At 41.8% G+C, this 25,090-nt stretch overlaps 1 protein-coding gene across 1 annotated transcript in view; it reads right to left on the bottom strand.

Moving 5' to 3' along the window:
- The window catches only part of bsnb (bassoon (presynaptic cytomatrix protein) b), a 60,260-nt gene that overhangs the window by 17,909 nt on the left and 17,261 nt on the right, over positions 1-25,090 (bottom strand). Inside the window, exon 3 of the mRNA XM_071532115.1 lies at positions 20,748-21,539. Within this exon, the coding sequence (XP_071388216.1) occupies positions 20,748-21,539 (792 nt within the window). The remainder of the gene's footprint in view (positions 1-20,747; positions 21,540-25,090) is intronic.

Genomic DNA, 25,090 nt, shown 5'->3' with positions numbered 1-25,090 from the left:
TCCAAACAATGGTTGGCTAACTAATGAAGTGGCTGGCAGAGTAGACAAAGTTACCAGTTACAGCTAAAATGTACCAATATTGTGATGATGATGTGAAGAAGAGAAGAAGTGGTGATGATGATGATGATGTTGAGGTGGAATCGTGGAATAGGGTGAGGGAAAGGAGGAGGAAGAAGAGGGTGGTGAAGATGATGGACAGTGCTTTAGATGCCAGTGGTAATATAATCTATATGCAATGATATTAATATTAATAGATGAATGAGATTATCTAAGAACCTCTACATATAACGTAACAATACAAGTTGACTTAACTGACATTGATATGAAGCTAGATAGGGAGTTTGCCTCCAATGACGGAAAATCTCAAACAAATGATTCTCCCTCTTTGGTCTCATTCCTGCAGTCCAAACAGGCAATTCAGGACACCAGTGGACTGATTGCAGAAGGTGTGAAAAGCGCCTTAGAAGACAGTTAAGAACCATAACTTGAACATGTCATTTCCTCTAGATGTTTAGCCCCAATGACGAGCAGAACATTCACAATTAAGCTAGGTTCAGTCATGAAAAACAAGTGTCTACAATCAACCATGTACTCCCACAGATTGCCTACAGGCCTGTAGAACTGCACTGTGTTATGACAAGCTATGTTTATGGATATCATATCTGTAAAATACAACTAATATCGATACAGACATTCCATATCAGTGTCAACCTGCATGCAGTATAGACAAGCTAAAATTTAATTAAAGTTTTTGTAGTTAGTGATCAATACAATACCTGACAGCAATACTGCAGTGACATTAACTGTTACAACACATCATATTTTTCATGTGACCTTATAATAACTCAATTAGAGCCTCTATGCAACATGACTGATGGATCACGCAGCTCCTTCGTGATGCCATTCAAAAACCTTAGTGCTAAGAAAATAGGAAGTTTAACAGTGCTGCATGCAGCAACATTATGCCAAGTGTGGGCAGCTACAAATTTTTCAAGCATATAAGGAGATAAAATAAGAGGCTGTCAAACATTTGGCCAGGGTATAAAAGAGAACACCTTTCAAGGACGACGCAAACTATTTCTACACACAGCTGCTGTGAGAATGGAACTTCATCCACTCACTGTGACCAAGTGACATTTCCAAACACCATAAGCTGGCAAAATCGAACAACATATGACTACAGAGAGAGATGGTGGTTACATTTCAAATCTATGTATGATATGCTATTTTTCTATGCAAGATAAAGCCTCTCATTATACCCAAATCCTACAGGAATCTGTTGTCTGTTCAAGTGAGACCATGAAATGTGGATGGAGTCATTGGCATGCCAAACAGACAGACTTGCTTTGTTTTCATCTCTCTCAAGTGCTCTACTGAGAAGCTATATATAAACAGGTACAGTGCTCTCAGAACTAACCATCTGTGCTGCTTCTTTCACGTGTAAAAAAACCCCAAGATGGACTCATGGAGAAAAACCTTCATGTGTTTGTGGACGGGGCAATGCAGGACAAAAATAAAATTACAGAAACTATACTACAATATAGCAGAGTACAGACAGACTGTAGAAATCTATGCAACTTTAACTCTACCAAACATGCACACACACACACATGCACACACTCACATATGCACACATGCATGCACACACATGCATTTACATAGACTATCATGAAAATTTTGGACAAAAACCTGCCATCTAAAAATATCCCATCCTCTGATAAGTCCGCCGCCTCCTTCAGCAAATAGGAACTCACTGCTAACTTCCTCAAAACCAGCGGCACGTCCAATCTGTCTTTACTGTTTTTGGGGCATGTTCATAACAGAAAAGCCTAAATGAGATACTAATGAGCTTTTTTTTTTTGTTTCACAGAGCAGTTTTCTTCCTGCCATGTTGGCACTGCCAAACTCGCCTCTTTGCTCCTGAATCAGCATAACATCACTGCGTGGGTGAAAGGGAGAGAGGAGCAAGGCCAAACCGGAGCTGGGAGTAGCAAATTATTCATGTAGAGTGCTTTGGCTTGTACAGCAGTGAGCGATGTAGGCTGTGCTTTCCACCTCACCCACACGGTGGGGAGAAAATAAGGTCTGTATGAAAGACTGAGCCTCTGTGTTCCTGAGACAGGCCTTTAATGCACCCTGAAAACAGAACAACCAGTTCAGTGTGGCGATCCCCGCCACTTTTCTACTTTTCTGCTGCCATCAGAAGAATGGAAGCAGCAGAGGCTTTCTAATACCAATATATACCAATTAAACTACAGCAAAAACCTAAAGGTCACAGGAAAATGATTCTTATCTTTGAGCAGAAATTTTGTGAAATAGTATGTGATTGGTTTTTGAATCCTTTTGTGATTGTAGTGTCTTTGTGGTTGAAGAAACCTTGAGAAACTTGGCCTTGCAGTGGAGAAAGTTTTCTGTTGTGTATCATCATTCACTGTGTGTGTGTGTGTGTGTGTGTGTGTGTGTGTGTGTGTGTGTGTGTGTGTGTGTGTGTGTGTGTCACAGTCAGCGGGCTCGGGCTCAGCTTGTTAGTGAGAACATCTTGTTAGTGAATTGGTAACCTCGTTACAGAGCAGGAGGCTAACAGGTCCACTCAATGGAAAGTGTACTTAACCCTGACTCTGAACTGTAACTCAGATGCTGCTGACAGGATGACAGACTCACTGTAACTGGCAACCTGTCATTTACATTTGAGGCATTTAGCATCTGCTTTCATCCACTGCAACATATAATGAGTCAACAGGGGTGGTTTTCAGTGTCTTGCTCAAAGGGTCTTTGACAGGACACATGGTAGTTGATGAACATACACTGGCTGTTTGGGGGTTTGAACGTGTGTCCCTGGGATTACTGGACAGTGTCTGCCATCACCAAGACTGCTAGCATCAATGGGTTCATTGTGTCTAGTTCTAGGCAATATGTATCATACAATATGCCAACATTAAAATTTCACGTGTGACCTCTGAACCTGACATACGTCTCTCCCATGTGGAAGGTTTGAGTTTTTCTCAATGGGCCTGGCCAGATGAGGTGAGGAACTGCACAAGAGAACCAGGGGCAGAAACCAGTGAGGAAGACAGGCGTCACGATACAATAAAACCACAACTTTTGCCTTGGCTAAAATCCTTTCTAAAACTTTTGGTCTTGATTACAACTAGCCACACTGTTTATCCAATTTGATTTGTGCTGATGATGACATATGTTTCTAGAACAAAATCCAGATCCAGAAAGCCTCATCTTGAAGTCATTAGGTGGCACTTTCTGGAGCTGCTTCAATGACTGTGTAAAGAGGCGTATTATGTGGATTCATAGAATGCTGAAGCTTTACTCCCAAAGTGTTATTTCATAGTTTTCAGCAGCAATTTCTGCAGCAGAAAATGTACCACAATCACCTTAAGTACTATCACGGTGTCCACCGTTGGTTTGAACTGTAAAAATGTACAGCTCAAGAAAAGGTGCTTGTGTAACAGTATGAATAAATAATTTATGTATATATTTCAATTCCTGTTTAATTTGGGACCACCAACCATAATTTCTCTCTTCATTTTCATTTTCTAATGAAAGTGCATAGCGGAAATCCAAGGCTCACAGCAGAGTAGGATTCTCATGCTGTGGGTAAATTGGTCTCCAGTCTGCTCAGATCTAAATTGATCTATAAAAGTGTTTTGCATTGTTATACGATGTGTGGAAGCTGTCAGCATTTACCATTTGTGTTCTTTTTTACATACAATGCAAGTCTTTTTGCAGTTCTGTCGCTACGTGCACATTTGCTGATTGAAAGTATGGTAACATGTCGCATTTTGGCTAGCCGCTAACTAGCTCTGAAGCGCACATGTGATAGTCTATTAATGTGGAACCTTGTCTTTTAGCTCAAGCTGGAGCGAATAGCAGACCAACTTTCCATTAATGCCAACCGATTGTGGTTGTGTGTGTATCCCACTATTACAGGTATGTTCATATGTTAAAATGTGAAGTGCTGTATTATATGTTATATAGATTGCCAGTTAATTGGGTGAGAATCCTTTTGTGAAGACTGCCAAGACTTGCACATATTACGTGCCTGCTATTTTCGGTAACCACCAGAAGGTGGCTGGAAAGCAAATGTATTGTTTCCTTGTAAAACGACGCATTTAGAGTCAGGGATATGTATGCTTTTGTTTTAATGCAAGAATTGTATGTTTATGTTATAAGAATGTAGTACTGGATATTGTTATAGTAGTTGCATGTGATAGTATTAATAGTATTGCACTATTATATTGACACCATTACGTAGATAGATATTATAAAATATCTGTACAGTTAAAACATTTTTATTTTTTTAAGTTATCTTTTTTTATATATAATCAGTATACCACTTTACGGTCACAATGTAAAAGTAAAAGTAGAACTGCAACGATTAATCGATTAGTTGTCAACTATTAAATTAATCGCCAACTATTTTGATAATCGATTAATCGGTTTGAGTAATTTTTTAAGAAAAATAAGTCAAAATTCTCTGATTCCAGCTTCTTAAATGTGAATATTTTCTGGTTTCTTTACTCCTCTATGACAGTAAACTGAATATCTTTGGGTTGTGGACAAAACAAGACATTTGAGGACGTCATCTTGGCCTTTGGGAAACACTGATCGACATTTTTCACCATTTTCTGACATTTTATAGACCAAACAACTAATCGATTAATCGAGAAAATAATCGACAGATTAATCGACAATGAAAATAATCGTTAGTTGCAGCCCTAAGTAAAAGACAGCAGAGTAGGATTCTCATGCTGTGGCTCAAGCTGAAGCGAACAGCAGACCAACTTTCCATTAATGCCAACCGATTGTGGTTGTGTGTGTCCCACTATTACAGAATAAACCACTATGAATGCTCCATCCATCCCAGCTCCTGTGCAGAACCAGATACCATTGGTCACACTTGCTTTGCTTGGTGCCATCAGAGATAGGAAACATCACTGAATTTTGTATGAGACTGCTTTATATAAACATGACTCAAACACAATCAGGGGAATAGCATATGTGAATTATATTTTTAGAATTCTCTTTCTGAATTTCAAATGTCAAAGTACACTACCAAGAGTGACGTATGTGTGTGTTCCTCTGTGCACTACAGATGGCGCGTGAATCTAATTCTGACGCAAGAGACCAAAGTGGATACTGTGAACCCCAGCAGGACGGTGATGCTCCTTCCAGTCAGCTCAGGGCCGGAAAAGCTGCCATTTCACTGTCAAAATAATGAGAGACTGAACGCTGCAGGTTACCACAAGGAAAAGGTCAGAGAGATTGATCCCACCCTCACAGATTGATCTCACTCTCAGAGGAGCTTGCTGAGACATTACAGCCCTGATCACTCACACTATGTGTGTGTGTGTGTGTGTGTGTGTGTGTGTGTGTGTGTGTACACGTGTGCATGCATGTATGTGCACATGCATGTCTATACATGTGTGTGCAGATGAGGGTAGTAGAAATTACCAAATGATATAATAGTAAATTATGTAATAAAGCATGCTCATAACATCAAAGTATTGATTATCAAGACTGTAAGCCACTAATAACAATCAAAACTGAAATCAGGAGTGTGGAAGTGCTCAGATGGGGCGTCCTGGTGGCTCAGTTGGCTAAGGCATGTACCATCCTGGATTCAGATACCATCCTAGGACCTTTATTGCATGTCATCCCCTTCTCTCTCTCCCAATCTTTCCTATCGCTCTCTAGTTTGTACTATCTAATAAAGGCACAAAGGCTGAAAAAATAATGTTAAAAAAGAGTGCTCAGATAACAGAGCTACAGAGCCACACTACCAGGATGGGGAGGGCACGATGGAAAACCATAACACTTCCTACCCATGGAGGGAGCCAGAGAGAACAGAATTTCACAGAGAGAAATGCAGCCCCATGGGAGCATACACACCCATACATGCACACAATAACATGAACGCGCAGAACAGAAAAACAAGCTGTGCACACAGGGACTCAGACAGATTCAGGCAACTTGCTAAATATTGCACTTGGAGCAGGCTGCATATTAATAATCTCAAACTAACCTTTCAATGGCATCTGCTCTCATTCTCTGCACACACTGGAGGAGACAGTCCACCACATTTTTTTTTACAACGGGATGAAGACATGGGAAGCAAATAACCAAGGAAAGACTACAGAGGAGGACCCCCTGCTCACTTTCACATCCACACAGACACACACACACAGACATAGACTGGCACACACCACTAAATTTTGATATATTGTTCAGAAAAGTGTACATACACATCAGGCAGCCGTATTGTATGTACACAACCTCAGCTTTCTCTTACTGTCAGTCAGCTCACAGCAAGACTCTTTCTCCCACATGGCTTCTCTGCCAGGAACCAGACCACAAGCTGTGAGCAAGAAATGTCAGCTGTCATTAAAAGCAGTCACACACCTCAGTGAGATGGAATATTTCAAGTGCTCATTACCAGTAAGGACTGGAGCATATTTTCCCATATTTAAGTATAGAATTCCAGAAATGCAAGTCCATCAAAATTTTTCTTCATGACAGGTAGGAGGCTGCAGCTGCAGAACTTGAAAGACAAAAATGTAAAATTGGCAATGTAAAATGTAAAAGTATCACTAACACGCATACAGTAAGCAAAAGTATAGCAGAAAATAAAAGTTGAGTGGAAGTGCCCCGATAAAGCGTGCAGCAGATATCGTAAAGGCAAGGGTAAACAAAAGCAACGTTACAAAGGAAAGATAAGAACATTTTGTGAGGAAAGTGATTAGGTCACTTAGAGCAGCTGGAGGCATTGCTACAGCACTGCATGGCTACATTAAAAATACACGACAGCACAGCATATGTCATGCATCGTGCGTGATCATATCTCATACTGATTCAACTTTACTTTTAAGCAGCAAACTTTCTCCACCCTGGCAACTTCCCTCAATATAATTTGACAATAGCTTTCACTTCTTTCCCATCAGAACAGCTGTGGTCCTTATTCACCCAAGTATAAAATATTTCTGACAATGCCCAGCAAAGGCGATGACCACGTCAGCCGAAGCCCAACCTTCACAGTAAGAACAAACAACTGAAATAAAGAGGATGACTAAATAACAGCAAAGGCGGAAACCATAATAATAATCCGTCAAGTTATGGGTCTCACAGAGATTAATGAGCCGTACGACAGAGGAGGTCATAATTAATTTGTAACAAGTGAAGGTCAGAGGAGCGGAGGGTCAGAGTGAATTATTAACTACCACGTGCACAGGGGTTCGCTGCCAACCAGGTGAGACCGGGGTGAGCTTAAGGTGAGTGGGGAAATGTGCCACACACTGTTTTGCACACACACACACACCCACACACAGACAGACAGGTACACAGTTTCACACACAGACGCATGCACATACACGTATGCACACCCACGCACATGCACACAAAAACAGTAATCATACTAATCAGAAGCAGAATTCAATAAGAATCAAAAACCACTTCAAATAATCTTACTGTATTCAATCCTGTATACGATGTGGTAATATTCAGAATAAGATCTAGAGGTCAACAGGGCCGGTTACTGTAATCCCTATTATAGCCCGGCAAAACAGCATTTCCATTACTATTCATCGTGCGGTCTCAGTGACCAGCGCCGTAAGACTACCAAGTGCACAGTGCAAAGCGTGAGTGAGCACATGTCACAGCAGTGTGCCACGCTCTGCCACGCCACACCACGGCTGTGACAGGTCAGTCCGAGTCAGCAGGTATGTAGGTCAATCCCCTGGGACTCCTTCAATGGGGACACGTGGTCAGGCCTGTGGATTAGGGAGGAAATGAAGGATCATCCACTGAGCAAGCAGGACTCAGCCACAGCCCCAGTCACTGACGTACAGTACACTCCCAGGGAGTCAAGGTAGATATACTAAATATAGAAATAATAGTAACACTCAGTGGTTTACCATGCCCATCATAAGACATATCAGTAGCCTGGCAGAGGGATCCCACTGATTGAGCAGATGGACCCGTGATGTTGAAAATGTAAAGTTATTCTGAATGAATTAACACAATTCTTTTTTTTACTTCAGTCTCACTGGTTTTCAGTGACAGTAGCATGCTTGATAGGCCTACTGGCAGAAGACAGCGTAACCCAGCCAATTCTCTGAGTGCTCAGTGAGATTATTAACCTTGGTACTCCAAAACAAACCACATGACTTTTGCTCTATACAAAAGCAATTCAAACAATGTCACATCCAGAGCATGAACCATCTAGTCTCAGTAAACAGCTATTCCAATTTGTAAAAAATCTAATTTTACTCCAAACTGCTGTAGTCTCTAAAGTAGAAAACAAGAGGGATAACTCGGGAAAACAGCGGAATTGAATGAAAAGCATTAGAAACAAATATATTGTATGCACACGCTTCTACAAACAACACAGCAAACAAGGTTCTGCACACCCCAATCCAACTAATCTTGCATGTGACAAACTCTATCCATTCACAGAATGTGTTTAACATGGTCTTGAATGGCTAGCCTTAACCCAATCTGCTGCAGTAAGTATTACATCCAGTCAGCATATATGAAAAAGATTAAATGCTTCACAACACCCTTGTTGTACATCCTCTTTTACATAATAGGAAATGATATTTTAAACCTAAAATCATTCTTTGAATTTGAAAAATAACTAAAAACCATTACATGAATTAAACAAATTAAAGAATTAAAATCATGTTAAGTTTCCAGATATTTCAAAAAGAAAGGAGCACTCTAGTGCAGTGGTTCTCAAACTTTTTCACGTCAAGGACCCCTAAACTGACACAGTTTAGACCACGGACCCCCATTTGATAAGATTTTGTCCCAGGGTCCCCCATCTGATAAGATTTTTGCTTTTAGATGTTTTATTACAGAAAGTGTATGAAACCCATGACCAAAATAGTCATACATTCTGTCATTGTGTTACTTATGGATGGAATTATAGTGAAAATAAATTATTCCCCTTTTTGCTAGGGACCCCCTGGAACCCCCTCAAGGACCCCTGGGGGTCCCCGGACCCCACTTTGAGAACCACTGCTCTAGTGTGTTATGTATGTGGGACCAACACAGATTGTATGTAAACTAGATAATGTAAGATTAAAGATGATTAAATACATATTTTATCATACAAATTGCCTACAATTTAGCAAACATAGTGGTCATGTAAGCAGGTCATTAAGCTGGAGCCCTATCCCTTACTTAAATACTGCCTGAGTAATGTGCACAAACAACTCCATTACCGAGGTGTTTACAGTAGAAGATAGTCAGACAACACTTCCCGTCTCTGTAGATGTGAGTGCAAAGGGACCAGAATAAAGAAATAGAGGCAGATCATCACTACAGCAGCAGGACTGACGAGCACAGCAAGCTCAGACAGATCACATGTCACACAAACCCACAAAAAAATTGCTGCCCTTATTAACACTTCCGTGAAACGCATTGAAAGAGCGTATTTGTTTTGTTTTGTTTTTTGTGAGGTGGGACTCAGACGACTCACATTCTAGCAAACAGAGTGTGTTGCTGCAGGACAACAGTGTGTCATCTGCCATTAAGTGTGTCTCCGCTGTCCCTCCTGGGGCCGAGTAGCAGAAGGTCAGGTCATGTTTTCTGCTTTTTATTTACTTATTCTGTCTGTTTCTGTTTGTTTCAACAATGACAACAGGTGCCCCCTTTTTTTTCCCAGCGCACACCCTCTGCCCAGCGGGACAAGGCAATGGCTGTCCTGTCTCAGTATGGGACCTCTAGATATTAGTACCAATGACCAGCAATCCCAGAAGATCTTTTATGTTATTGACTGAGAAAGTGTGCAGCTCACATCTCCCTCTGTGCTCAGTCTGTCACAGATACAGACTGATGAGTGATTTTTCACCCTTGTTCCTGCATGTGGATGGGTTTACATTTAGAGAAAGCCAAAGGATGCCTTCAACCCACAATGTCTGTTACTGGTTAACATGGTGGTGGATCTGTAAAGCTAAGAGCAGCCATCTTGTGGGAGTCATTAGGTCCATTGATTGCTCTGCATAGTCATACATTGGCCAAGGAAAATGAGGTCATTTTACGGAAACAGGTGATGATGCAAACGCTGTGCACTCATGATGTTCCCATATTCTAAGATGATAAAATGCTCCTATACAAATTCAGAGTGGTTTCACAGGATGGAACACCAGGATGGAGTCAAAAGCCTTCCAATCCCTTCCCCAGTCACCGGATCGAAACATAACAGAACCTCTATGGGAGATTTTGGAGTGCGAAGTGCATAGTAGATTTCCAACTCCTTCATCCCTCAAAGAGCCGGAGGCTTTCTTGGAGGAGAAGAATGGTTCAATATCCCACTTCACACAGTTCGGGACTTGTAGGACAGCATTCCAAGGAGAGGATTGAAGCTGTTCTGAAGGCAAAGGGTGGTATTTGATATTCATGCATTGTTAGGGGTTTCCGTTTAAAAGTGCTAGCCTTCATAATGTGTAATTTCCAGGTACATTCACATACTCTAGGTACATTCACATACATAAGCCTACACACACACACACACACACACACAGACATTGCTTAGATTTAAATATCTCCCCTTTCCATTTCCATACATATAAGGTCAGTCTGCTAGCCTTACTCTGCTAATTTTCTCAGAGAATATTCAGGATGAATTACAGATGAATTTATCCCTCTGCAATCTTGCTAAGAACCACCCATATCAGTGACACACAGCTCAGCTTAGTTTAGCAGTGGATGCATCTATCTCTCTGTCCCTAATACAGTGAACGTGATAAGAAATCTCTTATGCTGTCAATGCTGGGATGGCGGTGGAGGGGTGAGGGGTTACGAGATGGAGTAGGGTGGGAAGTTCATGTCAGAGTTTGTTAATTTTTTTTTCATTGTTATGTTTCCTATTTCTTTTCTTATGCGTTTGTCTTCTGTTCTTATTTCACCTACACTACCTATCCCCATTGATTACACACTCCTGCGTTCTGGCTCACTCACTTCCCTCCACTTTTGCAGACTTTAATCAGCACACAGGCTTAATGTCAGCAAGATTATCGGCCAATAAGACAGAGTATTTCAATGTGGCCAAATTAGATTGAGTCAGAGACATACACTAGCCAATAATAGTGTAGTCTGTTGTGTAGTCTGTCTCAGAAAAGTATTGATCGTGGAACATGTCTCAAAGCTGTCTTACAGACGAGGGGCAGCAGCATAAATAATTTGCTAACTCCCCTGAGACACAGAAAAATGAGTGAGTCGGACGTGCCATTTACAGAACTCCTCCCAGACAAATATAAAGGCAGCGGGCCAGGAAAAACAAAACTCATATCTCCTAACCTATCTGTCTTCCACAAAGTTAATCAAGTCGCAGCCAAACAAAGCCATGTTTTACTCTATTGCTAGCAGCCAAGCAAAAACAAGTGATACACCTCATAACATATGTCTGTCTCCCAGACAAGTTAATCAGGCTGTCTCCTCACTAATGTTTTGTTCTACATGAGCTTCTTAAATCCCCTGCCAGGCAAATATACAGCCAAGCAAAAGCAATTAATATAGCTCACATATATCTTTCAGACAAGTTCTTCAAGCTGTACCCTATCACACCTGTTTGGTCTTCAGATGAGCTACTCAAAGTCAGGACAGGCAACTCGATCAGGTTAGCAAAATAAACATTATGCATTATGCTAGACTTGGAGACAGGTTGCTCTGTGCTGTGTCTCCTAGCATGCATGTCCAATCTAGGTTACCTATGGCACCACCACTGGTCTGTAAGGCAGCACTGGGGGCTTAAATATCCTTTGAGCGTGTGTGTGACACTGTGTCAGTGTGTAATCCTGAAGTGGAGAGATGTAATTCACTCCACCAAATGCCAATTCTGGATAATGGCAATTATGGGACAGTAACAACATAAAGGGGATATTGAGAAGTAACCAACACAAACCCTATCTTGTTGTGATTTATTTTTAACACATTACAGAAATAAATGGCTATGGCAACTCTTTATGGACACTTTAAATCAAGCAAAACATGTACGCACTGAGACACTGATCTCTCAGGCGCATCAATCTGACAAATAGATACGTCTACATTATATCCCAACTGTAGTCTCAAAGATTAATGTTCTGTCAGAGCAGTAACAGTAAAAAGGTTACAACATTAGACACTGCCACAGAGCAAAGAGCAGATTCATATGAGCATTTATGTGACAACAGTTCCTGGGGAGATAGAGTTTATTTAAATATGAGCTGGGTGCCATTTTGGGCTTCTCACAGAACCCAGTTGAAGAGCTTTTGTTGATTTTGGAGCTAGCAACCTAGCTACACAGCTATAAAAGGCCTTTCCACTTATGATAAAGGACTACATTAACTCATATGGGGGCTATTTAGGCCATTCATGAGGCTGATAAGCCCACAGCAAATGTATTTCATTTTCGTTCTTTGCATTGTGGTCATTTCACCCATTACAGTTGTTAATGGAAGGGTGAAAATGGTGGCACATCATGTGGTTGATTTCTAAGTGGCTGGAGAGAAATAGCAAAGTTCAAAATGAAGCAAGCACATTTAGTGGAGACATCTCTGCTGAATCACGAGCCATATTTCTTTAACTGGTACAAAAAGCACTGAGATCACAAATCTAAATATGCTCTCCTTGCAGCCCTCATATATAAAAGCAAGCAACTAAAGATAACAAAATCTATATTTTATTTGCTATATATGTGGGCTTGTGAAAGTAGGTGTTTAAAAGAATGCATGTATGAAGGAAGTGAGCCTATTAAAGACCTGTTTTGAAAACTGATATCCTTCCTTGTGTTGTTGTGTCAAGTCTCCAGCACCAAAGCTGCACTGGGCAATGGGGCTCTAGTGTCTACACTAATGGAGGCAATGAGAGGACTAACTCTGTCTGAGTGCAGTGGCCCTCATGCTGCTTTTGCTACTGTCATTGTTGTTGTCAGTGATGTGTACAGGCCCACTGTTCAGAGCAGCGGACCAGGCCCTGACTAACTGATCTGATCTTGTCCACTGCCTGACAGCTGCAGCACTGAGAAGATTAGCAAGAGGTTAAATTTAATATCTGACTGATCAGTGTGTTTTATCTCTTTCATTTTGTTTCTCAATCTCCTGCTCCCTCTCTCTATAGCTCTCCCTCTCTCTGGCTGCATTTTTTTTTGTACGCCACTAACATACAACCACACGTCTCCCTTCTATAATCTCAGGTTTGTGTAGCCAGACTTTCAGTGTTTGCAGCCTCTAAGCATAGCAAACACTCGACTAAACCCCTCCTTCTTTCCTAATGCCAGCTTTAGGGGGAGTAGCTGCATGCCTGAGGTACTGTGGAGAAGAGAGAGCAGGAGCACAGATGAGGCGGGTGAAATGATGTGTTGAGACAGGAGGGCCCAGTAGCAGGGGTGGGAGGACTGCTCTGCCCCACCTCTGTGGCTCTGACAGCGGGGAGAGACACGGCACAGCCAGGGGCCCCTGGAGCATCGCTGGAGCTCGTTAGCATAGCCACCAGGCCTTGAAGATGATGAGTTCTGAAGAGGTGATTAAGCCAATGTTGAGGTCCCTTGTAGGCTTCCAAGCACACTCACTCACAAGGTAGGAGAGGGAGGGCATTTGAAGAGAGAACCATGGAAAAGAACTGGAGGGGATAATTCGAGTTCAATATGGTCACTGCTGCTCCTCAGATAGTCATTCATCAAAAGAGCTGATATGGCTGCTGAGGCAGGCAGGGCTTGGAACAGGTCGAGGTTGACCTCAAAGACATATCATGAGAAATGATCAATTGTGGTGCACAGTGGCTTAGCAGAATAAGGTTCGTACCATGCACTCCCAATGTCAAAGGTTCCAGTCTGGCTCATGACCTACATTGCAGATCTTCCAGTCATTCTCCTCACTTTCCCGTCGCTCTCAACTTTAGAGTCCAGTAAAGCAGAGCTGTCAACAAATCTTTTTATGAACACAAAAAGAAAACCTGCGCTTTATCACAGGAAGGGGAAAAACAGTTCTGGGAGCTTCACCTCTGTATCTATGGATGAACAGCAGCGCTAATACCTCAGCAAATCTGTGATATACAGGAGTTTAGAGATGGTGTATGCAACTCCAGCGGTGGATAAGCTCGCTGTGAGCCCACTGCCTGCTTCCAAACACAAAGGCCCCAGAGCTGAAAGAGAGTGGCGTTTAAGCCTCCAAACCATCTGTGCTGGGGTGCCACGTTAATCTCAACAGGAAGAGGTCACAACTGTACATCACGTCAGCTTCCTGTTGTCATATTGGAGCATTGGTCACTGGCTGAATCTTGTCAGTGAATATACTATGGTGCAAGGATTTGGCAAAAATGTGCCTCATGTAATTCAAACCCTCTTAACACACTGCTGAATGAGAAATATAGTATTTAAATGAAAGCCTCTCTTTCACCATTACAGTCTCTCCAACACTCTCTTCAATCAAATTCAAGATGCCAGTTTCACAGCTTAATCATCCAACAAGGCTTACTATTCTCAGATGGCACTCATTTGTGTGGGCGGATCTTTACAATGGTGTGTTGGGGTTAAGCACCATACTCAAGGGGATCACTACACTCCCGCAACAGGGATTAGAACCACCAATACCCTCAACTATTAGGTCCTTCTACAAGATTTCTCTCCTCTCCCTCTCTCTCTCTCTCTCTCTCTGCCTCCCTCTGTGTCTGTCTCACCTCTCACAAATACACTGTGTCTTATGTGCAGGGGTTTTAAAATGCTCTCCCTGATGTTGCTGCTAAATCAACAGTGCGTACACTGCATCAAGGGGGCTGAGTGCTCATGTTGCAATGTCAACTGCAAGCAATTCAACCAGCAGTAATTGCCAATTCAATCAATGTGTCAACAGCAAGCAGCCTCCAACTAAGGCATGTAGACAGGAGGAAGAGGAATGAGAATGGAGGGAGAAGAGCAATGAAACATGGAAAGAGTAGAGGTGTGCATGGAACCATGCAGACCAAGACTGAAACTAACAGACAGAAGAGAGAAAAGGGAACAGTAACAGATTTACAAAAGAACATACTGTCCGAATTAAAGGACGACATGTCAAGAGAAAAAGAGATGTAACATTTATCATATCTGACACTGTGTCCTAAATAAGTGCATTGTAAGAGAAGTAGAACACAGTTCAGTAAGTCAGAAGTAAGACAGTACGATACAAGACAACAATAGAATATTACAGAAGAAGATTACATTCTTGTTTCTGTCATTATGGCAGGACTACTGGGAGGGGAGATAGGATCACACAGTACATTCAATTAATTCATTTGAAAGAACAGAGCAGGAAGGTGAACTGTAGTGTGTGTGTTATTCTATTATAGGTTACTATTAACATTTTAAAATTGTAATCAGTAGTATAATCCAACAGAAATCTATCTAAATATCTAAATTCCCTTTGGATTACTCCATCTCTGAAATCCACAGAATATGCAGTTATGGGTAATGTATTTCATTTTATTATTATGAATGAGCTCTTATCAGACTGTTATTATTCCAGTTTATTATTATAGTAATGTAAGGATGTTATCATCTACAGTCTTTATCACTATTTCTACTATTTAGAAATGTGTAAAACCATTTTTGTGCCTATAATCATGTTTCTGAGTAATCCAGAAAGTAATGACATTTTTTTATTAAGTATCTGTGAATGTGAGTACTGTCTTTTTGCATCAACTGTAAAAGACTACGATTAACGTATTTATTTATTTTTTAATCAGATTACTATAGTACCCTTGCATGTAATCTATGTCCCCGAACCAGTGTGTGAGTGGGTGTGAATTTGTGCATGTGTGCACACTGACGTGTGTGTGGGTGTGCACGCACCGGAGTGCAAATCCGGAGTTCCTGTGTAGATTCAAGCCCAGTAATTGTGTGTTGGTTTGCATGAGTAGTTTAGTAGATGCCGCGCAAAGGAGTGATGGAAATATTAAAAGGCCGCAAGCTGCTGAGGCTGGGTGGGTGTGGGGTCTGTGATGGTGCACCATCATCACTCTGGGAGAGGCCAGGCTGAGCCCGGCAGGCTTGGATGCATGGTGCCGGCAGCCATCTGGCTTGGATGGGACTCCTGAGGGAGACGCAGGCTGGTGCCAAGCCTCAGTAGCACTTCCAGCGTGTTTGAGAATGTTCTGACATGTTCAAATATACTGTAACTCAGTGTGAAAACAGCAACCATGTTCCTGCCGAGCTGTGGCATGTTCACAAATGTTCGACGCATACATGTTCGGAGCATATTGTGTCAGGTGTGTCATCAAGGGCAAAGCAGTCTGGAGCAATTTGTAGTCTTGGGTGGACTAATAGAAATATTTCATTGGGAGAATTTCCATCAAAGATTTGTATAATTCAAATTAAAGACTTAATCTGTGCATCTGTCTTTCAGAGACCAGCTCTCTTTATACAGAATTCAAACATTTTTAGGCAACAATAGCTCATGGGCATAACTGATTCTTCAGCTGAGTCAACATCATGGCCCATTTACAAGAAGAAATTATTTGAAAATAAACTGTTTTATAATGGGCAAATTTATCATTCATTATAAGCGATTCCTCTTTATCAACAATTCCTCATGTACCAACCACATAATGTGCTGCATGTTGGAGTGTTCAAATCAAAACTGTGAGCCAATATATTCTTTTCACATAGTATTACAGAAGGTTAAAAGGTCTCTCTCTTTACACAGTCTCTGACTGTAATTGCTTTGTTACAGCTGAGCATAGTAAGTGCATTACAGAATGAGATTGTGAATGCATGCATGTGTGTGGGTGCATGTGCGTGTGCACGTTCTGTGTGTGTCTAGGTGGCTTCACTATAGCCATAGCCTGTTGCTGGTGATCCTAGATCCTTTTATAAAGACAATACCACACATGCAGCAGCACTCTGGTATTACACTGCTGAAGTAAGGGCAATAACATGATTGCATGCTGGTAAACGTGACATAATGTGTAGGTAACTAATACGTAGAATGTAAATTGTTAAATGTTATTACCCTTATTTCAGCTCTGCACAATTGTAGTGTTCCCAGTAGCCAAGACCAAGTCTTTGTGACTAGGCCAGTGAAAACCTCAGGGAGAGACCAGGGGTGACAAACAGCTTTACCCAGCTAACACATCGGGACATGGCAATATTAAATTTAAGTTCGTCTGGCCCATCTCAATATTCAGGGAGTCTTATAAGTGAACTCAAAAAGCATCAGTTTTGTTAATTTTTTATTTATGCTCAACAAGCATGAATAAGTTGGAGTGTGTTATCTGTTATGTGCTGCAAGAGAAATTAAAGTATGTATTAGACCGGCTTGGGAATGTCTCATATGGCAGCCATGTAATGATGTCTAACTCGGGACATAATTGTTTTGAAAGAGTATCCACACCTGTTATATGTTCACACACACTATTTGCTGTTGTCACTGATTTCCTGATAAATCATGTCTAATTCCAGTGTCTCCAATAAAACCTACTCCTGGCACTCCATAACTCTCACAGCCACATACAAACAGGCACACATCACACATTTATAAATGCGCTTGCACGCACGCTTACACACACACACACACGCACACACACACACACTGACCTTATGTGACATGAGGAATCAAACACAGCACTCTCGCTGTTCCACATTTCATGAACTATTTATAATGTTCTCCCTCGCTGAATTATTGATGAGCTATGTTTTCTGTTTCTCTGCACTTTTTCTACAGTTCTATGAGAAATTCAGTCCTTTCACTAATGATCCACTCAGGGCCTCCGTCTCGTTATAAACAGTGTGCACCCTTCTATGTCATTACAGCTAACAGAGCCAGATTAGTAAGTGGGCCCGACTGTGGGAACAAATCTCAGGCATATGGGAAAACTGGGGATGGAAAACTAATATTATAGTGAGACCGCTGAGAACTGTAACATAATACACTATGTCAAACACCCTTGTACCTATATTTACAATCAAGGATGAGCTGAGATGATACATTCACTTTGCCATTTCTGTTCCAGTAGAGTAGCCTGTGCTTAAAGAGAGAGAGAGAGAGAGACTTGGGATTGAGGATTGACATGAAGTATAAATCAGATCGGGCAGCAAACACTCCAGTGAAAACAGTTTATGTTCTATTTACAACCAAACTCTGGGGACACAACAAGAGGTTTGTTGTAATCTCCTTGAGAAGGGGAATGGGGGAGGAAACAGTCCCAAAACAAGGACATCTTATTTACTCAGACACACACATACACTAATTGATGTGAAATGTTCTGCCACGTAACAAACTGTAGCCGTTCTCTCACTCATTATCTCTAGTTCTCACTCTCGCCGCCTCCTTCTCAATCTATCACCTCTTTGCTCTCCCTCCTCCCTCTTTCCTCCACTCTTTCTCACACAGATACTGGCATTCTTCTTCTTATAACAGATTAAAAATGAGTAGAGTTGTTTTTTAATGATACAGTTCAGTCTAATTTGCTTTGGATGAATTATGCATTATGTTACTCATAAGGTGACAGAAATTGTAATTGTCATCATGAATATTTTCCTTGTTTTTCTGGTTTCCAAAAGCTATTGGTAATTTAAAACATTGGTCAACTCACGATTCATGCATGCAGGCAGGGTTGGGTAGTAACAAAATACCTGTAACGGCGTTATGTAACAATTAACTGTATTCTTTTATGTTACCTACAAAAATAATAAATTCTAATTACAGATAATTGTGAAAGATGACTTCTGGGAATGCTTTTGAAGGCCATTTAAATAGTGGCAGGTGTTCTACATCTTTATAAAATATGGCACAGAAGAAATATTGTATAGTTTATATGCAAACCAGAAATAAATTTCTTTGCAATTTACTTTGCAATTTTTCACTTTTTCTTATCTGTTCCAGGACCTTTATACCTCGACATTACTTACATACATTACTGAGTTTGGATAATCCGTTGGATTACATTACTATTTACAGGTTTGATGAGGTAACTAATAACTGTAATGGAATACATTTTTAAAGTAACCTACCCAAGCCTGAATGCAGGCAATCACAGAACAAACTGGCAGTCATTGCAAAATTTTCATGCAGCAATTACAAAGAACATATTCCTTCTGACTGGTAACCAGCTGGCTCTCCCACTGAAGATAGATTGCTTGGTCAGTGCGTACAGATTAATATTGGCTTTGTTGTCTACCAACCAGATCCAGGTTTACCAGTAACACTAAAGTGTATTCTCTGAGAATTCACGGTAGAAAGGATGAAACACTAGTCCCATGAATTCAGAAATAAATCCACAGGCTTTGTTACCATGCCCCCACTGAAATACGAAGGGGTGGTCACAATTACGCCTGCAACAGGCAGCCAGAGAGAGATACAGCAGAAAGGGAGAAACTGTAATGTGATTAGAAGAGGATGAGGAGGAGGAATGTGCTAAACAGACTGCGGAAATCAAGCTGAGAAACATAGAATAAAAGTAGCAAGACTCACACCATCTCCAAATGGTTCTCACCCACTCTGGTGCAACCCACCTGCCAGCTCACATGGAATGAAAATGAAATTGTTCGCAGGTTTGGAGAGAATGTACCTTATACTAGGTTGTGGTTTGTGCCAGCAGAGTGGAAATACAACACACCTAATAACAGACTCTCTCAACAGCATTCTGAAAGTTTTTGTAGACTTTCAGCATCTCAGCAGCCAAGCATGAAAGGGACGCCTGACAAACAAATTATCTCTCTGTTTCCATAGCGATCTATGAATGGCCGGTGCCGGTGCCTGTGACAACCAGATGCCTCGGAAGACAAGGCTTGCCCATAAAAAGCCAACACTCTGCAGAAAGCCTGTTATTACTGCTATCATTCAATTGGGCTTGATTTGCATAATTAAACTCTGTGATTGCCTGCATGTTGAAAGCATAACGAGCCCCTTTTCTAACCAGCTGGATTCCCACCATGAGGGAGGACAGGGGGCGCTATCTCAGCGTGACTAATCAATATAAAGATCATCCATTAAATCAGAATTGATAAGACTCCATTTCCTATAGATTAGCCATGTTCTGTGCAGCCACAGGGGAGACTGCTCACTGATGAGGTGAGTCACAGCCAGGACTTCACTCTGCTAACTGTAAAAGGCCATTACTACCATAGACAGAGAACAGCACAGAGCAGGTCCTGAGAACAACAACGGAAAGAGAGAGAATTAGAAAGAAAGAGAAAAAGCTCAACAATCAAAGGCTTACATAATGTGCTGTATGTGTAGATGCATGAACACAACTGGCTATCTATAAATCAGTCTCAGCCTCAGCCATCAGCCGTTCTTCTGTAAATATTTTCTTTGCTAAGAGTCCTATGTCCTTTAAATTTTATATTTTGAGATGTATTTCTTGACCTTTCTGCATTGGTTGAAGAATAATACCAACCAATAGTGAACAATTGTTGAGAAATACAGAGAAAAAAACAGAACCAGCTCAGAAATACAATAAGGAATTTTGCAGAACCTCAGAGACAGAGCGAACTCTGGTCATCTTAGGCCACATGACAGCTCCTGAAGCCAAACCCTTGATCCATGCCAACAGGGATCCTCGGTAAAATATAGTCCTTCACTCCAAGACCAGGCAGCCAGAAATGGATACAACGCAACACACTCTACTGCACCATGACACAGCATTTTTCAGAGAAACGCGTCAATAAATCATTTCATTTAGCCAAGTTATGGTCTGCAAGCCTTTGCACTGAATTGACAGAACTCACCTACTTTCTCACACACAGTTGAAAGACAAACAACACGTTGGAGTAAGAGTCTTACCTCGACGAGGTGTGGAGTGGGATTGAATCCACACATGTTGCACACTTGGGAGTGGCACTGTGTGCAGGTGTTGTAATTGGGGAGTTCTGCTGTGTTGCCTACGTTGAGGCTTGTCTTACAGAGAGGACAGCAAGCCCTGGGCTTAGAGGAGGGGTCCGGGTGAGCATGCTGCTGTTGCTGCTGGGGAGGGGCTTGGGGCCCTTGGTGGGCAGGATGAGGTCCTGAGGGTTTACCTGCCCCAGGTCCTGGACCCTGAGGTCCTCCGGGTTTGGGGGCTGTTTTGGGGGGCTGTTGCTGGGGTTGAGCACTCTCTGATATGAGAGTGCTGGCCTGGTTAAGGAGAGAAGCACCGAAACCAAACAACTTCCCAAAAGTCTGCTCTGGAGGTGGGGGCTGTCGTGATGGGGAGCTCCCTGCACTGCGGGTCTGGTCCTGGCGGGGATGCTGGGCATGGTGGGCAGGGGAGTTGCGGGACAGGTCAGGCTGGGACGGGGCTTTGGCCATGCCAGGGAGAGGGACTGCTCCCGGGGGAAGCCGAGCTTGTTGATGGCCTGGGCCGGCTGGACCAGTCTGTTTGTTTGGGCCAGGTGTTGGTTGGGCCTGTGTTGGAGGTTGTGTCTGAGGAGCGGTCTGTGTCTGGGGTGCAGGTTGACTTGAAGCATCAGGTTTGGATTCTGGTTTGGCTGGGTGAGAAGGAGAGTGTATCTGCTGCTGACTCTTGGAGCGTGGTGTGGTCATGTCCATCCCCAAAGCTCTCTGCATCTGACAGTTCAGACATAGCCACTCTTGCACCTATGAGGGAAAAAGATTAAAAACATAACAATCATCAGGAGATATCTAATCTTCTCTACACAGTATATTCTACTAAATATTGTTTTACAATGTTAATGAACAACTACACCTAACTGATTTGATGACCAACAAAGTTATAAGCAAATTACTGGCACAAATCAATAGTCTCATTATCGAGGAAGGGTTTAGGGGTCCCTTTGTCTCTGCATGCACGTTTTATTGGTAAACATCGGAAACCAATAATGAATGAATGTGTGATAAATGAATGTGACACATGGGATGAATTCTGGAATCCTTCAACAAAACAAGATGGCTGCCCCTGATTTTCCTTTGTCTTCACTCTTCTTTCTCCTCTTTCATTGTCTCTCTGCTCCATGCAGGCACATGAGAGTGAGACACAGGCCCTATGGTGGCACATAGCCATATGTAATAATTGGCATCCTGGTGCTTTAACAGCTGCCACACTACCATCACTGTCTTGGACTCTTGGGCATTACATAATGACGTAAGTGGCGTCAGAAAAAGATTGTGGGGGTTGTGGTTGGGGTGGGGGTGGGGGATGCGAGGGCATGGTGGCAGGGGTGGAGATGCAGAAGATGTGGAGTCCCCCGCTGGCCTTTTCACTTACTAGACCCTGGGGTCAAAACTCCCTTCAAGCCTATGGCCTTGGTGGATTCATAAACATGACATTTAGTGGGAGTTTTATCCAAAGCACCTTACAGTACTGTGAGAATATATTTTATTCCCAGAGTGGGAATCAACCCTGGCAGTGTTGGTTTCACACTCTACTCATTGAGTCATACGGGACAGTGAGCACTGAAAATGCAGAAAGGTGTGGTCTCTTCCTAAGACCTTTTCACTTATGCTGTGGAGTCAAATATCTCTGCAAGCCTGTGGCCATGGCAGATTCACACAAAAGCATACAGACTGTCAAGCTCACAAACACACAAACAACACACACGCATGCACACACACACACACACACACATAAACACACACATACACACTCATTTGCACACAATGGCAAATGTATGCACAGTTCAAATTAACAGACAATGCATGCCCTTACTTACTCTATGAGTTACTGTGTGGAATCAGTAAAAAAAACCATCAAAATCATCAACCAAATCATATGCACATATATATTAAAGGTAGATGGCTATTTTTAATATGATTACCATTATCACGTTATTGTTTTAAGGCCTATAGTTTAAAGTTCACTAGCCCCTCTAAAACCTTTGGCTGTGAAGTAATCAAATGTATAAAACGCCATGGTAAACATATTCCCCACAATGAATGACAACAATTAAAATTTCTATGCTGTTAGAGACAAAAGTCTTAATTTCCAGAAAACCAAATGGGAGGAGCTTCTGGGTTTAGGCAGACCATATCAAGAACCTCTTTTAGTACATTATATATTAGGTTTTAATTTGCTTTTACAATTTTATTGAGTATTTGCAAAATGTTATTTAGTACCTACAATATTTTTCTTCAGGTTAACTTGTTAATATAGTATAAAGTATACCAAAATGTCACCAAAATATTTTATACAGGCTAGTTGGAAAGTTGGCAATTGCACCGAATTCTGACTAAAATGTAGTATTCCCCCACATCACTCCTGTGGTCTGTCAGCTAAACAGCTTAAATTTGATCAGCGGACAGACTCCATCCCCTCCGCTACTCTACATAGACCTCTAATGGAATCTCATCTCCATCATTGTTCATTGTTGCTGATGGAAATCAACATAATTATCTAAATACCAGATTACAACGGCCAGATCCATCATTCACCCAGGTTTTATCAAAATCTGTGTAATAGTTTCCAAAATATTGCAAGTGGCTGGCAAAAGCACGGATAAAACCTAATCCATAGACCCCACCCCTATTTCATCAATGTGGGCGACCACTAGGTAATATCTAGGGGTAATTTGCAAACATATTCAAAAATTTCAACAGTCAAAACAACACTGAGCCTTGACAAATGTAAATCGGCACCTGCTGCTCTATTTATTATTCTATGACATGCTCCAACCTGCATGCATGTGTATGGGAAGGTTATTGAGGCACAACCCATTTGTTCAGAGTAAACCCAGACAATGCAGTTTGGTCAGCCGATATGTAGAACGTGATAGCTTTCACGTCGCTCTGGGCACGTCGCCTTATTTTACTGAACTGGAACGGTTCCAGTCCACCTTCCGCTGTTAGAAGGCTTAGGGATGTTATGTCTTACTTCAAATTGGAAAAACAATAAGTTTACTTTGAGGGGGAATAAGAGCAAGTTTAAAAAAGTATGGTCACCTTTTATGACTTACTGACAAGTATGGCAAATGTAACAAACTGGGAGGACACTTAACAGTGTAAGAGCTAGTCTGTATGATGTGAATGATTTAAATCCTGTTTGTACTTAGAAGGAAAAAAAGTACTTTATTTTGTTGCTAACCATTGTTAAGTATTTATTCTATCAATTTGGCTGCAGTCTATGGCAAGAGGTTGTCTGGGAGGGTGGGCGAGGGACTTTGGGATTTGGGGGGACCAGGTTGGGTGGTGGGTGGGAGGAAGGATTTTGAACTTGTATACCTGCAAAATGTCAATAAATCAATAAGTCAATAGATCTTTAAAAAAAAAAACAAGAAAAAAAAAACACTGAGCCTATATTCCATATTTCAAAGGTAAGACCAAAATGAGTGCACCCAACCAAAAAGTGTTTTCATACAGCGTTCTGAGACACACATCATGTTTTTTGTGCTGACCAAGATCCCAAATAATGTATATAGCGTAATATTTCATCATCTGTTGAAACATAATTTTGCAGGGCCAATCTTTCACTGCAAACTGAACTGGTCAGAGGTGTTAAGGTGTTAGTCGGTCAATCTGCCTGCCTGACACTCTCTCAGTCTCTCAGTCAGTCAGATAGGCTGATAGAGTCACTCATAGGCTCAGCAGCATCTTATCTTTGCGCCTGGCTCCCTGCCAATCCTGTGTATAAGGAGTGATGAGGCCATGGTTTTCACTGTCAATCAAGGGAAACTGAGATGCTGGGAGGAGAGCTGAACCCTGGGGACAGCCACAGTAATGTGGGCAGTGAAATTAAGAGCGGCCAACCAACACTGGAGCCTTCATCCAATCAGGTCTTCATCAGGCTCACAAGCAGTCCACTTTCCCTCATTATTGTTTTCCTTGATCTCCTTTTCTCCTTCCAAATACCACTTAGGATAATCATATTAGTCCGAATGAAAAAAAAAAAAAACAGAACAGGAGAACCAAAGAAAGTAGCTGTGGGGAGGGCGAGCTACTATTTATCAATTTCATCGTTTCTCTGCTTGCCTCTGCCTCATCTCTCCCCTCTCTGCTCCCCCCTTGTTATGAGGCAATCATGTGGATCTTTATGAAATCTGATCTGTATCATGAAAAAAACAAGCGCGCAGCACACTATCTCAGCCTCCTGCCCTCCTCCTCTGTCATTTCTGTTACACCCTCCATCTTGTTCTCCTTCACCCATCTTTATTTCTCCTTGTTATCTGCAACTCTCCCCTCACTCCCTTTCACTCTCT

Source organism: Centroberyx affinis, unplaced genomic scaffold (assembly GCF_046629955.1).
Source record: "Centroberyx affinis isolate AG114_WGS23_722 - 3 ecotype Tasmania unplaced genomic scaffold, CSIRO-AGI_Caff_v1 ptg002163l_1, whole genome shotgun sequence".
Classification (NCBI taxonomy): domain Eukaryota; kingdom Metazoa; phylum Chordata; class Actinopteri; order Beryciformes; family Berycidae; genus Centroberyx; species Centroberyx affinis.
The sequence above is the reverse complement of the archived record's forward strand: the minus strand, read 5'-3'. Positions and strand labels throughout refer to the sequence as shown.